The sequence below is a fragment of the Canis lupus genome, chromosome 22, assembly GCF_048164855.1.
Source record: "Canis lupus baileyi chromosome 22, mCanLup2.hap1, whole genome shotgun sequence".
NCBI classification, from domain to species: Eukaryota; Metazoa; Chordata; class Mammalia; order Carnivora; family Canidae; genus Canis; species Canis lupus.
Window position 1 is genome coordinate 23,112,189 of NC_132859.1, and position 16,471 is coordinate 23,128,659.

The 16,471-nt window shown below is 33.7% G+C and overlaps 1 protein-coding gene across 7 annotated transcripts in view; it reads right to left on the reverse strand.

The window, feature by feature from the left end:
* DNAJC13 (DnaJ heat shock protein family (Hsp40) member C13) overlaps nucleotides 1-16,471 on the reverse strand; it is a 117,439-nt gene that overhangs the window by 32,725 nt on the left and 68,243 nt on the right. For all 7 annotated transcript variants that reach the window (XR_012014919.1, XM_072792750.1, XM_072792752.1 and 4 more), the window contains 11 exons: nucleotides 15,013-15,114; nucleotides 13,498-13,602; nucleotides 12,502-12,704; nucleotides 11,393-11,477; nucleotides 8,781-8,935; nucleotides 8,228-8,273; nucleotides 6,197-6,351; nucleotides 4,986-5,187; nucleotides 3,268-3,383; nucleotides 2,393-2,471; nucleotides 837-972 (listed from right to left, as the gene is read on the reverse strand). Coding sequence is in view for 6 of the 7 variants with exons in the window: in XM_072792750.1 (XP_072648851.1) it covers nucleotides 837-972; nucleotides 2,393-2,471; nucleotides 3,268-3,383; nucleotides 4,986-5,187; nucleotides 6,197-6,351; nucleotides 8,228-8,273; nucleotides 8,781-8,935; nucleotides 11,393-11,477; nucleotides 12,502-12,704; nucleotides 13,498-13,602; nucleotides 15,013-15,114 (1,384 nt within the window). In the remaining variant the exon portion in view is untranslated. The remainder of the gene's footprint in view (nucleotides 1-836; nucleotides 973-2,392; nucleotides 2,472-3,267; nucleotides 3,384-4,985; nucleotides 5,188-6,196; nucleotides 6,352-8,227; nucleotides 8,274-8,780; nucleotides 8,936-11,392; nucleotides 11,478-12,501; nucleotides 12,705-13,497; nucleotides 13,603-15,012; nucleotides 15,115-16,471) is intronic.

Genomic DNA, 16,471 nt, shown 5'->3' on the forward strand with positions numbered 1-16,471 from the left:
CCTTTAAAGTTTACAACATACTCCTGGCCTTCTGGATGGTACTGTTCCTGCAAATGGCCCTGTGAACACGCTGGAAATTCCCAAAGACCTGTACTCTGAAATCATACCTATTTCTTCTACACCAGTGTTTTTCAAGCTGTCCCACAGGATCAGAGTTTTGAAAGATACCACCGGAAGTGAGAAGTATAAGAGAAGCATATGATCATGTGAAAAGTTCCTGTTGCTTTTTAAAGGCCAGACTATTCTTTAGAAGCTTTTGAAGTTGTAAAAGGCACAGTCTTCTACATGTGATTTAAGAACAACACGAAATGATTATTAAAATCCAGATCCATTATAGATCTCGTTTAATACATTTGCTGCTAAATGGCCTAACACAAAAAACTAACCTAAGTACTTCCACAGAATACAAATGTCCTTTCAGGAAGAAATAATGAAACTTGCTAGAAATGCAAGTACTGAAAAACCTAGGTAAGAAGTGGAAAGTATAATACAGACAACATTTTGGACCTTCTGAAAGAAAATTACTCTTTTACTTTATCTAAAATGTAATTCTAAGACTCTTTTGCAATAAAAACTTTAAACCTATTAAAATATGCTATAGAAACAACACAGTAGGGACGCCTGGGTGACTCAGTGGCTGAGTGTCTGCCTTTGGCTCAGGGCATGACCCCGGCGGGATCTAGGTTCGAGCCCCACATTGGGCTCACTGTGAGGAGCCTGCTTCTCCCTCTGCCCCTGCCCCCTCTGTCTCATGAATAAACAAATAAAATCTTAAAAAAATATATGGTAGAATTAGCTGGAAGGTAAATTTAAATTTGAGAATAACATATGCCTACCTTCTTTATGACGGTTGAAGAGGATGCTCTGCGTTTTCAGAATTAAAATTATGTTCTCTGGATCTGGTCCATCCACTATTTTTGCTGATTTGGTACATAAAAATTCATACGCTTTATTTACTTTTTCAAACATATCCTGTATATAACCAAAGATAATTAACTTTTAGTTTGGAACATCTCAAACCACAACTTAAACAGAACAGAGCTGGTTTGTATTTTACCAGTAACTTCTTTAGTTATTTTTTGTTTTGTTTTGTTTTACATTAAGGAATTCATTCCAGTGGTAATCTAACTGGTATACTTGGAAGATGAAACTTTCTCCCCCGCCCCAAAGCGATTTATTGATCTTAATACCATTTACTAAAAAATTCTTCTTCACTGGGTTTATACCAATATATATCACACTGAACTCATACACACTAAAGACAGTTTCTGAGCTATTATATAGTTATGAGCTACTATTTATTGAGTACTATAGCAGGCATTGTACTAAATATGCTTTACAAATACTATTTCACTTAATCTTCCAAACAGCCATATGAGGTGTACAGTTCTATTCTCATTTTTTAGATAATGTTAAATAACTTTGCCTAAGATCACAAAGTCAATTGATGATGGACTAAGATACCCAGGTCTGACTCCTAAATCCCTGCTCTTAAACTATATTGTTATATGTATTTTTTCTTCTTAAACTATTGTAACACTGTATTATGTTCCTTGATCTACATGTTGATTCTTGCATCAGTGTCATATCATTTTACTACCATAGCTTTATAGAGTACTTTAACATCCGGGAGGTTAAGTCTAGTAATGTAATAATGATTTCAAAATTTCTTCTTATTTTGGTTGTTTTCTCTTCCAAATGAATCTGAATTGCTATACATTTCTCAAAAAATCCCAAGCTTTTGATTAAAAATGTCTTAAACATTTAAGAGTAGTATCTTTTCAATACCAAGTCTTCCCATTTAGTAATATTGTCTCTAATAAAAAAAATTAACCTTGAAATCAGTGGAAATTACTCCAAGTTTCTAGCAATAAACTGTTAGTTATAGAAGTCATTGTGTGATTTCATCTTTTATGAATCTTTCTTGGTTATTTTAGTAGGAAGCTGGAAGAGGTAGATCAGGAAATGCTGGCACCTGATAAAGTCTGATCCAAATTTTCTACTTTTTCAGTTAGAACAATATGAAGTTAGATGTCATTAGGAAAAAAAATTACCCTAAGTAATTTGAATGGCAGTAACATCACCGATGAATTAAGTTCATCCACATTCTTAATGTTCAATTATTCATGTGACTGCCCACTAGAGTTAATTCTCAGACAGGAGAAAATATCCTTAAGTTACTAGTCACAAGGGCAGTCCTTTTGGTAAACTGAGGAAGGACCATTCATGCAGAAATCATGGGCATGTGGGCTAAAAGTTAACATACACTGGGGCATTATATTATGAGGCAGACACTAGCAAAGAGAGTGACTTTATCTTTTTCTCTACCTAAAATAGTAATACAGCCAAAGGAAGTCAACCCCAAAGTCCTAATGCCAAAGGCAGTACATACCCTCCCTTCTGGATTCTTATCAGGGTGGTACTTTTGTGCAAGTCTGAAGTAAGCTTTTCTAATCTTGCTCTCATCATGCCTGTTAAATAGTAAAATTATTTTATGAACAGAGTAAGGTGCAAAAAATTTTTTTACAGAATTATTTAAAACAATACAATAAGAACCTTACTGTTATTGTATATGATCATATATCAGACATCAAATTAAACTCAGCAAGAGTCAAGAAAGAATATTCTTTATGTATCTTTATATCTGAAAGAAAAAATCTCAATGTTCCCTATGGAAAGTTATCAATCACTTCAAATTACAAAATCATATTTGAAGAACTAAGAAGTTTTTTCAAACACCTCAAACTAATTTTAATTTTAAATATCAGCCTTGCCAAAAATATACAAATTCAGTTTACACTTAAGAAAATTTTCTTTTAAATTATATTTCTCTAATATGATCTATCCTACTATAAAAAATCTCTAATAAATTAATGAAGTAAATCTGCATTCTTATACATCTGTCAGTCAGTGTCCGAAACACATTGCTACCAGATCTCTTCCTCATGTATAACACAAACAGTAAGAGGAAGGGGGAATATGAATATGTAACCATTATATGTCAGATATAGTGCCAAGTGTTTTGCATCTATTATTTCAATTAATAGAGAGCAAAGACTGTACCAGCAAGGACAGAAAGATGTTAATCTGCTAAAAAATGTGGAATAAAAGATAATCACATGGATACAGTTCCATATGTTATTTCTATAGGTGTATACATCAAAGAATAGGTAAAAAAATTAAGAATTGTTTAATAATTGAGTCTTTGATATTCACATTCTAAGACAAGGCAGACATTTTACTGTTGTAATACTGAAAATAACTCACAGCCCCTGTCCTTGAGGGAGATTGAGCACTTCATATGCATCATCTATTGACATTGTAGGTGGTTTCTTTTCTACTTCCTTCTTCCAGGCATCAAGGGTATCTTTTAGAAGCTTAACCTTAAAGACAAGAGGATTAAAACTTTTATCTCTTAAAGTAAAACTATTTCAGAATATAATTTTTAAGTTACAGAATTCTTGTGCTATATATATTTAAACTGACATTTCTAGGCTACCCAATTATTAGTTTTCTGAAATACAAATAACCAAAACCACTTTCTCAAACACTGCTAAATAGGCAGCAAGGTATCTGCTATAGGGCTACATCTCTCTCTTCATATGTGATCTTCTTTTTGGGGGGGGGGGTGCAGAATGAGAAAGAGAGAGGGAGAGAATCTTAAGCAGGCTCCATAGCTGGAACGGAGTCTGATGCAGGGCTCAATCCCACAACCCTGAGATCATGACGTGAGCTGAAATCAAGAGTGGGACACTTAACTGACTGAGCCACCCAGGCACTTCTCTTATGTGGTATTTTTTATTCTCTGCCACATTTTATCTATTTTTAATTGTTAAACATTCAGGAAGTCAGAAAAATTTGAAATTAGTAGATGATACACTGCAGCATGAAAGAAAGCAGTATACGGCAACATGCTCCTGAAGGTGATCTAATGTAATTACCAGTAGGCTGGTATCCAAAACAAATCTAAGGGATAGTAAAAACATGGGAGTCTGGGTAGCAGGTCAGAAGAAAGCTAATATTTACTGCATGCCTCTATGCCAACGGGCTACGTGCTTTACAGACTGTAGCAAACTTAATTCTTTCATAAAGTTCAATAATACATGAAACCATTCAGATTCAGAGAGACAGCTCCTTGTTTCCCACTTACCAAGTGACAGAACTGGATTCAAACCTAGGTCTGACTAAAAAAAGCCCATGCTTTTCCATTACACTTCAAGTTAAATCCAGACCAAGTAGCAAAAATACCTGTCTTCATTTGGTCATAGTGCTGTAGTGCTGTAAAGTGGCAATGTCTACTGGTATGAGCAGAACTGTTCTGAAATTTTTTGCTGATAAGGATGACGGTATAACCTCTGTTTCAGTAACAAGGCAACATAGCCACCCAGGCCTACTTTATTCCAGGCTTCCAATAGATATTAAGGGGCTCAAGAAGAAGGGTTCCTAAGGGCACTGCTAAATAAATGAGTAGGTCCCACTACTGCCTATGTGTGTCAAGAATTACACTATCTTTTAATCTGAGTTCTCAATTTTCCCAACCACATGAGATTATTGCTGTTGGTAGTAGTAGTAGTATTACTATAACTGAGGCCTAGAAAAATCAAGAAATATTAATCAGACCTATTAATGGTCAAACTGAGACTCAATGCGAGACTGCCTATCTCCAATATCTGTGAGCTTACTCAATGTGCTATAAAGACAAGCTTCCACCAAGCCATTACAGTATATAATTGTTTATATACGTGAAATTATGTTTATATTTGTCAAAAAGATCAAGATTGTAAAGTTCTTAATTCTTCCTCAAAGTTATCTTTCAGTTTGAGATTTACCCAAATATATTAAATTACACTCAGAGTTACGTAGTCTTAAGTAAGAGAAATCACTTAAGAAAGCTATTATCCTTATTAAAGGAAAAAATACCCAGAAGTGATTAGAGGATATTTTTACAGTTTGAGAAGGCACAAAAAAAAAATCTACTGACTTACCGGATCTTTAATGGGCCAATCTGGAAACCGGAGTGTATCACAAAGTTGTTTGAGGTAATAAATATTACAAAATAGCTCGTTTTCTAGTTGTGGATAGTTGATTACCGGGATAGGACAATATTGATAAAGTGCTCTTGTGTTACTTTGAAGACGTGGTGTGAAATCAGCAAGATGGGCAGCAATTTTCTCTATCATGAGGCGCCTACAATTACAAAAATCTCCAAGCATTATGAAGGGATGACTTCAGTTTAAAAAAAAAAAAAAAGGTTAAGACTGGTAATCCACACAAGATAATCACATGGAACTTCTTTAGAGTAATTCAATTAATTACTGGCCTAAAATTGAGTGTTTATAAATATGTTACTGAGGGCATTCTAAAGTTATTATGTAAAAGTTCTCAATGGATATAAACTTATTTATAGTACTTGCCTATAAAGACAGTCATAGTTGGTGGCTAGCACATGCCAAGTCTATGGATTAACCTAAGAGATACGACAAATGATAACAAGCAAGTGGCATTGTGAGTATGATGTCAGCCAAGGAAGTAAACAACTGAATCAGAAAATCAACTGCCATCCAGCTAAGAGGACTGAGGCGTTCTCCATAGAAGAGGTGGCCTTGACATCTGATCTATGAAGTGTGTACTCTTTTCCAGAGCCTGTCTGAATGCTGACATCTGCTTTTGTGCCTCTACTTTTTCTTATTTTCACAGGCTTTTCTTCTTAAAGGATATTCTTTAGGAATGCTAACTTTCACATTAAGATTAAAATGTGCTGACTAGGGGGCCTCATTCTAAAATGATCTGTGTTATCTCTGGTGTGATCCATTCTATGTGGGCATAATTTTTAATTAGTGGAGTACAGTTCTACTTCCAAATACCAAGGAAGCATGTGATGATTTTATCCCTATATATTCCTTATATACACTACCTAAAATCTTACCAGTTCTATAGATTGATTTAAGCATCACTAGTAGTAACAGGCTCTAACCTTTTATAAAGTTCTATTAAGAGAACAGGAGCTTTGTCAAATCATGTTAGAACAGAAAAAAGCTTATACAGCCCTGTCAAACTCATCACTTAATTTGGCACCAATGACTGCTGTAGCTTAGATTATGTAACTAATGAAAGCAATTCTCTTAACAGAAGTCAAGCCAGATGGAAGATGAAAAGATTCTGAGAATAAAATACAAATAATCAATAAGCTATTTACCTCATTTCACTGCTCCAGATTGCTTCTGGAGTATCAAATTCTCCTAGAAAAATCTCAGAAAACTTTTCAGGCTCATAATTTTCTAAGTAACAAACCATTGCTTCTGGAAGGATGTGCCCGAGTATACTTCTCTGAAAAATATCTTGTCCTTTTGTCTTTAAAACAAAACACAGAAACACTAAAGTCATCTTTCAATTTTTTAATAAATTAATTAGGGTTAGAGAACATTTTAAGAAAACAACTGGAACAAATTGCTTTTATGCTTTGGAAATTACGATGGAAACATGGCAAAATGTAAAGTGGAAGATGTCTGGTATTAACTGCTTTGGCATGAGCTCTAAGGCAGAATTAACACTCTCTGGATCTCCAGCAGTCTTAAGCTCCTCAGGTGTCAGGTGATGCCAACATTATTTAGGACAACTGGCTTTGAACCATGTGTAACAGGAATGGACAATATAAGGAGAGATCCTGCAATGATCCACATCAATTATTCTGTGTTACACTGTTGGTTGCAGTTTTCACCTGTACTTGCTTCTGTTTTCAAAAACAAGTAAGTCCATAAAATCAACATCTTGAAAAGCCTGTCCTCATGAAGTGTGGACACTTAGATGAAGAATATCTATTCAAAGTAATTATAATTGACTATTTTAAGGACTTCATATTCTCTGGCTGGCCAAATGAAGTCAGGATAATGATTATACTTTATCATACTAAATTTTAAAACTCACTTCTTTACCTGATAGAAATAAAATCCTAAGGACTTTAATACTTTTCTTCTTTCCTTCTAGGCAAATTGAGAATTTTTTTTTCTCTAGGATGTGACAAAGAGACAAAAAAATAAACCCAGACATGGTTTTATCACCTAGAGCCAAGACAAATTAGATGATAAATACTGCCAAAGCTTTTTGTTAATAAAAGCCATAAATTCACTATCTGTTAAAATTTGGGATGAAGAAATGCTTTCTTTGCTCTTTAGAATACTATTGTTTGGTAATTCTTGCATCTAGAGTTCTGTTACAGTTTTGCTCTAATTATTCAAAATACTGTTAGGTGAAATAATGTATCATTTCTATGTTAAAAACTTGAAAAAAAGATTACATAGGCAGAACTGCACAGAAAAAAAAAGGGGAAAAAAGAATGCCAAAAAATGCCTAATGCTACACTACTGTGATAGCATTAAAAGTAATTTTTTAAAAACTTTTTTTACATTTTCATTTTCTATTTGTATAAAAGCTATGGAAATTATATTGCCATGGGCATCACTTTAATATTATTAGATTATTTTCCAGGGCTTCAATGGCTGCTCTAGCAAACATGAAGTTTGGTCTAGTGCCCACTGTCAAAGATGTGTAACATTCCTTGGTTAGTCTCCTCAACAGTGGTCTGGTTTTGGTTTGTTCTTCTGCTTTCAATGGGCTCTCAACATCACTGCTCCATAAGAACCTTAACTAAATTAGAAAAATCCATTACGTTTTGACAATAAATACCTCTGTAAAATGTAGGTATAAGGTTTCAGGTTGTCAAAGCTATCTGGATGAGTCTTATCTTTTTTGGATTCCTATTTTTCTTCCCTAGTAAAATGTAAAATGGCAAGGACACTTGAGAGCACCTAAAAAATTAAGTAGCTTCAAAAGAGAAACTTGGCACTTCTGCCACCTTGTGATCTGAACAAAAAGAAGGCTGAAGTCTTAACTGAATTTTAGCTGATTATATGAGATTCAGGTATATACTCAAGTTTTATGAAAATTATTAATCTAAATTTTACACAAAGGAAACAAGTTATATTTACTGCAGTGTCAAGTTATAATTCATATCTACAATTTGGTGTTAAGTCTAACGGGCAACACTTATTTTCATCATAAACGCTAGCTTAAGACAATCTATATGCAAAGTACCACCACAAGAAATGTGAAAAATGAGTAAGACAGTACCTATCCTCAAATGCTTACAATCTAGTAAACATACACAGCTCATTGTTAAGATAGCTTATTCAGTGTTAAGTTATATATTCAGATGATTAATCTGGCTTACCTCTTCTGACTTGAAAGCCTGTTTGGTATGAGTATACTTCAAAAATCTAGGGAAGAAAAATGACTTGTCAAATATGGGAACTGATTTAAATTTAGTAACTTTAATATTCTAAAGATCAGTTTTTTTCATAAATAAAAACCACTAAAGACCACTTGTAAATACATATTTCCAAATTGTTTAATTTCTAATTAGGCAAGAAATTAAATGAATTAGGAAGATTTTTAAATTATAGTCATATTAAGATTATGTAGTAATATGAAAAATTACCCAATCTGAAGAAAAACACAAAATGTAAAACTGTATGTGCAATACAAGTAGTTATATTAAATACATCTGCTAAAACTATATTTTAAAAGATGGTGATAAATTCTTAGGTTAGATATGGTAAAGTGGCACAATTCTGAGTTATTTTTTCCCCATTCTTATTTCCAAATGGCTTTTAAAATGAAAAATGTAATGAGAGCAATGATGTACTCACAAAAAGAATCAATTAAAAAAAACTGTCATGTACATTTCAAATAACTTTAAATAAGATTTTCATCAAAGTTCTTACCGAGCAACAGGAAGCACATTGGAACCTGTATACATCATGATAAAGAAAAATACTCCACTAAGATAAAGACGAGGTAACTGCGGGTTATCTTGCATGATATGGTATAATAAAATCGCAACCTTCTCAACAAGGATAGGGTCAAAGGTCAGCAGTAGCTAAAAAAAAAAATGCTTTTGTTACTGGATTATAAAAAAAACCTCACAATAACATCATTTAGGTTTATGTATTTCATGTGAAGTTATAGTTTCTTATATGTAATAAGCTAGAAAATAAAAATCTGTGGGATTTAGTAAGCTTGTTTGTCTACCCGACTCAAGATACTTGAAAATTAATTCATTTTACAATAGTTAATGCACAGAGAAAAAAACGTTAATTGAGAATTGGTCAAAACTTATTCAGAAAAGGTCCAAAGATACCTGAAGCTATGTTGTCATAACTATAGATAAAATTGTTTCTTATGCAGAAATCTTCCTAAGTGGACTTCTTTGTTAACGACAAAATAAACAAGAAAAGTAGCTATGCATTGGGAGAGTTTCAGGATGTGAGGCATTCTCTGAAGATTACTGGAGAACTCAAGGAGCAGAGCAGAGGACAACTATCAGTGAACACTAATGGCAGTAAAAAAACAGATCTACAAGTGTAAGTAGAAGGCAAATGGGTAACCAAATACCAGTGGTACTTCTACTACTGTCAGTAAGTACCAAGCAGATGTCTCTAGAAATCTAAGCTTACAGTACCAAAGGGAGTTACCTGGGACCACAATGAATCTGGGTGATTAAGAAACCATAGAATTACTATGAATAAACACTTGATAAAGATATTTAATAAGTTTTATCTTAATGTAAGTGGCATTTCAATTTTCTGTAAACACTTCCCAAGAATTCCCAACGTTGGGTCAAACACTACCAGTAAAAAAATTAGAGTATGAGTAAATACTAGCTCACAATAAGAAGTCAAAGTTAGTAGACTCAGTTATAAGGCTGAATTTGCTATACGTCTTTAATAATTTGGATTTTTCTGTGTTTTGTTGTTTTACCAGTTCAAGTTATTTAGATTGAGTGTTTAAAATACTATGACATGTTTTACAGAGGAAAAACCTAGATACAGTAACAGGATTTTTCCCTAGTTTAACAGCAGTTGTATTTCAAGACTTGCTATCACTTTAATAAAAATATAGGAACTAGCAGGCAAAACTCAAGAATATTTGAAAATTACAACTATATCAGAAAACCTAGGACATTCACTCAATCTTAGACTTCTAAAATTAAGGAAAAACAAAAATAGCTTCTAAAAAAATATTTTTTTAAACTCAGCATAAAAGGCAGTATATACTATTAAGAACAGGTAGGCTTATCAATGAATTTTTTCTCCTAAATCATTTTAATTGTTCAGATATTGCTAAAAACTTTTTTAATTAAAATGGGCTCTTCCCCTCCAAAGCTTCATGTTATGCCAACCACATCTCTTACAAGTTTTTTAGTCATTCTTTTCTGACCTGAAATTCAACAGTGTTTGCTTTTACTTTTTTTTTTTTTTTCAGTTTCCTAAGACTTGGAAAAATGTTTGAGAGAGGTAGATTTTCTAGGCCTTTATCTACACATCCAGAATTGAAAACAAATCTCTCTCCTTGTACCCCCTCACATACACAGCCACATGGTCCTCTAGGCTGGACTGCATGATGGGTTCCAAGAAACAGTAATTGTAGCACTTTTTCATTTAGGTAGTGTAACAGATCCACAACAGAAAAGATACAAATTTGGAAATGCTGATATGCTTAAGTAATAGAAGTTGTGGGGTGGGCAGGAGTTGATAGGGCACTGTCACTGTCATATTTCAGAAGACTTGTTCATTATCAGTGACTTACATAGGCACTTGCATATTTGTGAATATAAAAATATACAAAGTAAGTAATTCTTTTCACATCAATGTACAACTGATGTATACAAATAACACAAATTACTGCCAAATACTTTAAAGTCAGACCATGCGTGGTTAATATAAAACTGAGATTTAATAACAGGATATTTAATAGAGGGAAACACTGGTCTGAAATCTCTGGGACCTGATTTATTTGGATTTAATGCTAATCTAGAAAAAGCTTAATCCCAAAAGAGCAGAATGGGGAGAAAAAAGAAGAAAAAAAATACATTATCCTACATAATTCCAACTCAATGCATTAGATCAGTTGTTATTCATTAAAATACTTAACTGAAAAGAGTCAAACTCTGAGGCAAGCTGGCAATATGGCTGCGATTATTTCTTGGACTATCACCTACCACATGTCCATGTCTGTGGCCACTGGTGTACTTCCCAGGATTCCTAACTTCAACGGTGTGATTGAAGAATGCATAATAAATAAAACTTTTTGAGAGTAATTCTGGAGTCTGGAGGCTTCCTATGTTTATGTTCTTGGATATGCAATCTTCCACAGTATAATCAGAGTATCAACTCAATTAGGAATAAGTGAAATAAACGTAATCAGGGTTCAAGGTTTTAGGAAATGGAATACACTACAATACAACAAAGACTAGGTAGCGCTCATACCAAAATTGAGTAAGGGAGAATGATTCTTAAAATACTATTCCTAATTTGAGAACACAAAAGTAACTCACCTGAATAATATGGGGAAGGCAAGCGCTATCTGACAGCAGTCTTTTCACTCTGGGTAAAGGCCGAATGATGGCATTATCTTGATCCCTAGAAAATATTTTCTAAGGTCAACATTTAATATATTTATTAAAATTTGTACGTGCAGAGCATATGACATTCTACTAGGCATGAAGCATGTTACCTTACTTTTTTGTTAATGAAGACTAAGCTCTCATACAGCTGGGAACATGATTAGGTATTTTGGTTTAAATCTATTTGGCTGCTTAATATGACTTCATTTCCTTCCATAAGATTTCCTTGAAAAACAGTACCCTAGAAGAGCCAAAGACTCTTATTTATTATTTAATTGATTAAACTTGGTGTTGCCCAACACATTGTCAGAGGATATTTCCCCCCAAAGGGCATATCAAACTTTGTCGCATAAATTTAACTACTCTCAGTATTTTCCCTGTATAGCTTTAATTTTAATGCTACATTCCTTCTAAATACCGTGTGCTTTTAAGTCCAATCTGAATTTTAAAGAGAATTGGAACCACAAAAGCCTCAAATGTTATAAAACTGCTAGTTTCTCAGTAACTTCCATCACAAAAGGTCTCTAGTAAGAGTAATACACAAAATGTACATATATAAATATTTTATAAAGATTGAAAGGTTCCCTGCAATAGTTATATAACATATTTTCACCTTCACTGGTCAAGTGGGACAAGTTATGGGGCAAGATGTGGGCTTGGAATCAACTTTTTTACCAGGAGCTAACCTGACTGATGAGCTGGTGGCACTCACTACAGTGTACAGTCTGCAGTATATTTATTCAACTGTTACTGTTGCTAGAGTGCAGTGAGTAAGCCTGGATTTGGTAACATTATTTGAAGTCTCCCAGAGAAAGTCATTTTTTAGCTACTTTATCAATATAATTTGCAAATTATTTCTTTATAGGTTTCAAAAGCTCCAAAACTCAAAGCAGCATTTCCTCAAGGTCACAAATGGATATCTTTGCTCTAAATCACCAGGGTAATCCCCATGTTGTTACTGAGGAAGCAGCCATATAAATGGAAACAGCAAGGTATTTTGGAGTCCCTGTTAACCATGGAAATGTGCAATTACATTTTACCTGCTTGGAAAATATCCACACATTGTGATCAACATGTTCAATATAAGGGTAGCAAGGTCAGTTTCATTTAGTACAGCCTGTCCACTGGCTAACAGACACCACTTAAGCTGAGGTATTCCCTGAAGTGGTCGCCATCCATCCATGCCTTGAGCCCAACATCTGGTTTTTGCATTTAACATTCCTTTGGTCCACAATTCTTGCATCTAAATCAATGGAAGGCACCATTACTACAAACATGAATGAAGCAAATGATGTTTGCTAAGGTTTTCTATTTTGTGGAAAACACATGAACTACGACAATAAACATACAAGTTCACTATCAAAAAACAACAAACTTTTGTTGACAAGTCTTCAAGAACCTGAAATAGGTTACTAATATAAGAAAATAACCATTTAGTTGGCCAACCTACAGAGCATCAAGAACACTGGAAAGAATGAAAACAGTAGGCAGAGTGTAAAATGACCAAGATATATACAAGTAGAGGGCTTGGTCTTCTATAAAACTTTGGCTAAATTCCAACTGAGCCTAAGATGTCAAGATCAAGTAACAGTAGCTGTTAAGATGGAAATTGCCCTTGAATTGCACAATTTTCAGTGAATTTCAGACTGCATAATAAAATTTACCTACTTATTCCATATAGAAGCGTTGTAGTTTGAAAAGCCTTAATTATCTATATCTTATAACTATTAAGAAATCCATTGCTATTATTACTTTAAAACTTATTAAAAATCTAAGTGCTACCTCTGTAACAACAGCTTATAAACAAAAAGGTTTGAAGACATAACTGTGTGTATGTGTGCACCTATATGTATGTGTGGTTGTTTAGAACTGCAAGCCATCTAATTCTTCATATGGAAATTGAATGACAGAGCCCTTAGACCTGATGATAGTACTTGAAATCATAGTTTAAAAATACTCCACATCTCTATGTATGCTAAGCAGAAGGGCATAAGAAGAAGAAAGACCATCACAAAAAGTTTCTCTAAGACACAAACCTCATGAAATCCATATGGGCCACTCCTTTCTTTGTCTGCGTTGCCAAAGTACCATTCCTTTTCACTCTCTCTTTTCATATCTGGAGCAGCTTCGATTACATTGCTCTAAGTTTTAAAAATATACAGTTATTTTTCAAGGCAGAAATCTAAGGGGGCAGATATCATAAAAAGTAATACAGAACTAACTTTCCTGGGTTTACACTCCTTTGGAAAATCACCTAAATTTCAGGTGACCTTAATTTTAAGAACCAGTGTCTAACCAAGTAGTCCAAAAAAATCTATTTCCTTACTAATATGCATTTGAAATAAATAGCTTCCTAAATTCACTTGGCAATCTAAGCTAAATTATAAGACATCTATATATCCTACTGTCACTAATAAATTCTGAGGACAGTAAAACTTGAGTAGCAAAGAATATTACAAATAACTTTATAAATAAACACAACATTAAACTTAAACCATAATGCTAAAAACACTAAAGTTTTTGAGGGAAAAAACTCACTCCAACTAACAGTTTCAATAAGCACCTGAGATCAAAGAGCTAAAATACTAAAAGGAAGGTTTTTTTTGCTTTTAAACATTTTCAATTTACTACCCTCACCTCAGATAATTCTTACAATTTATATATCAATGTTTATGAAAACCTAAGATAAAATTTTTATGCAGTTAATATATTTTAGTAAAACAAGGTTTTAACTACCCTCATAACTACCAGTTTTTGGTTAGATTTATATAGAGAGGCATAGCTATGTGGTTAAGAGCACAGACATCTGGATTCTAACTCTGGTTCTGTTCCTTAACTGGTGGCTTTGGGTAATACACTTGGCTACTCTGTCCCACAGTTTTCTCATCTGTAAAATGGGAGGGCCACTGGGCAATTAAAAAAGTTAATATATCATGTACCAGAACAGTACCTAGTACAATGTCATGCTACACAAGCATTACAATTACTTTATTTATACCTGATAATAGAAAATGCCATATTCTGAATATTCAAATAGCACTTTTGTACATAATTCAGCCAAAAGCTAACATGGAACATCTCCTTGAACCAGGAGATTAAACAAAAACAAAACACCAAAAATAATCACCAGTGAGCTAGGTATAAATCTCTTCTAAAATTAGGTATCAAAAGAGGCCTTTCAGTAGAGATTTGCAGCTCTATCCTCTTATTGGCTGGTTTCTATGAGGCCCAGATTCCTAAAAGCAAAGTGTATTCTCAGTGGCTGTCAATGCTTTAAATTCTAATTCTATAACTGACAAATTCAGTCTAAATTTTAAATAAGTAATATTAGAGATATAGTTACTTTAAAAGACAAAAAAGGGACACATGAAAAATAAAACTGGATCAACACTATCCATTTTAGATTGTGCTTATGGTTACTTTAACTTTTATTGGCCATATTCATGGCCACATATCTTGACATGTTTTCATGTCAATTTTTTTGATTCTTTTGGATCCTAAATTATACTCAGAGGCTGTTAAACTTGTGAAATCTAGATAAGCATACATACTTGCAGTGGCACTGTAGCTCGGCTTACATGGAGATGTGCAAGGGTAAGCAAGTCCACAAGGATTCTAATTCCATTTGAGTCCATGAGATCCTTAACATTTCTCTGGAAGACAAAAACACTTTTACCTAAATGAAAATTTTTCTTTCCAATGCGTATTATTACCTAAAGGACTCTCAAAGAAGAAAACACACATACATTTATTTATTTATTTATTTATTTATTGATTGATTGAAAACATTTAGAATCTCTTTGGAAAAACTGACATACAACTGATTATTACTTAGTGTTTTAGGACTTTGTGTTCAAGGAACATGAATTTAGATAAATGTGAAAAGTGCAAAACAAAGACATTGCCTAAAGAATTTTTACTTAAATATATTCTGAACAAAACAAAATAAAAATAAACAAGGCCTGAAAGGAGTTAACACCCACAATAAATTCTCTGGTTCTCAAATTATGCTGCCTTTTCCTAGGTTTTTATGTTAATAACCAGATTATTCTATAATCAGAAACAAAATCAGTTATATTAAAAACCTTTTAATGTTCCAATTCTTATAAACTTAAGATAAAAACTGGCAATTTCTTAGAAGTTTGGAAGAGATTATAATTTACATTTTCCTAAGATTTATTAATTATACTTCATTTTAAAACATATGCATTATTTTCTAAAAGTGAGAATAAAACTAAGTTAGAACATCAAAGATTTAAGATATAAAAGACTTGTTCAGATTTCACTGCAACACCATGTAATTGTGAATTAAGCTACATTTACAACTATGAATTTTTGTTAGAAACCAGTATGAACTGGGACGCCTGGGTAGCTCAGCAGTTGAGCGTCTACCTTTAGCTCAGGGCATGATCCCGGGTCAGGGGACTGAGTCCCAGATCAGGCTCCCTATGGAGAGCCTACTTCTCCCTCTATGTCTCTGCCACTCTCTCTGTGTCTCTTGTGAATAAATAAAATCTTAAAAAACAACAACAACAACAAACCAGTATGAACCTACTATAATGTCCTTTAAAAAAAAAAAAGATTTATTTATTTTAGGAATGCCTGGGTCAGTCATTTTAAGTGTCTGCCTTTGGCTCACGTCATGATCTCAAGGTCTTGGGATCCAGTCCTGTGTCGGGCTCTGCATTGAGTAGGGAGTCTGCTTGTCCCTCTCCATCTGCCCCTACCCCCTACCACTTGTACGTTCTCTCTCAAATAAATAAAATAAAATCTTTTTTAAAAAAATGGATTTTTTTCTTAAAAAGAAAAGCTAATATTTGAGAAAGCGCACAAGTGAGAGAGGCAAAGGAGAGGGAGAGAGAATGCCAAGCAGATCCCATGCTGAGTGCACAGCCTGATGTGGAGCTTGTTCTCACCACCCTAAGATCATGCATAACCTGACTTGAAACTAAGAGTCAGATGTTTAACCGAGCCACCCAAGAGCTCTGAGCCTATCAAAATGTCTTAAAA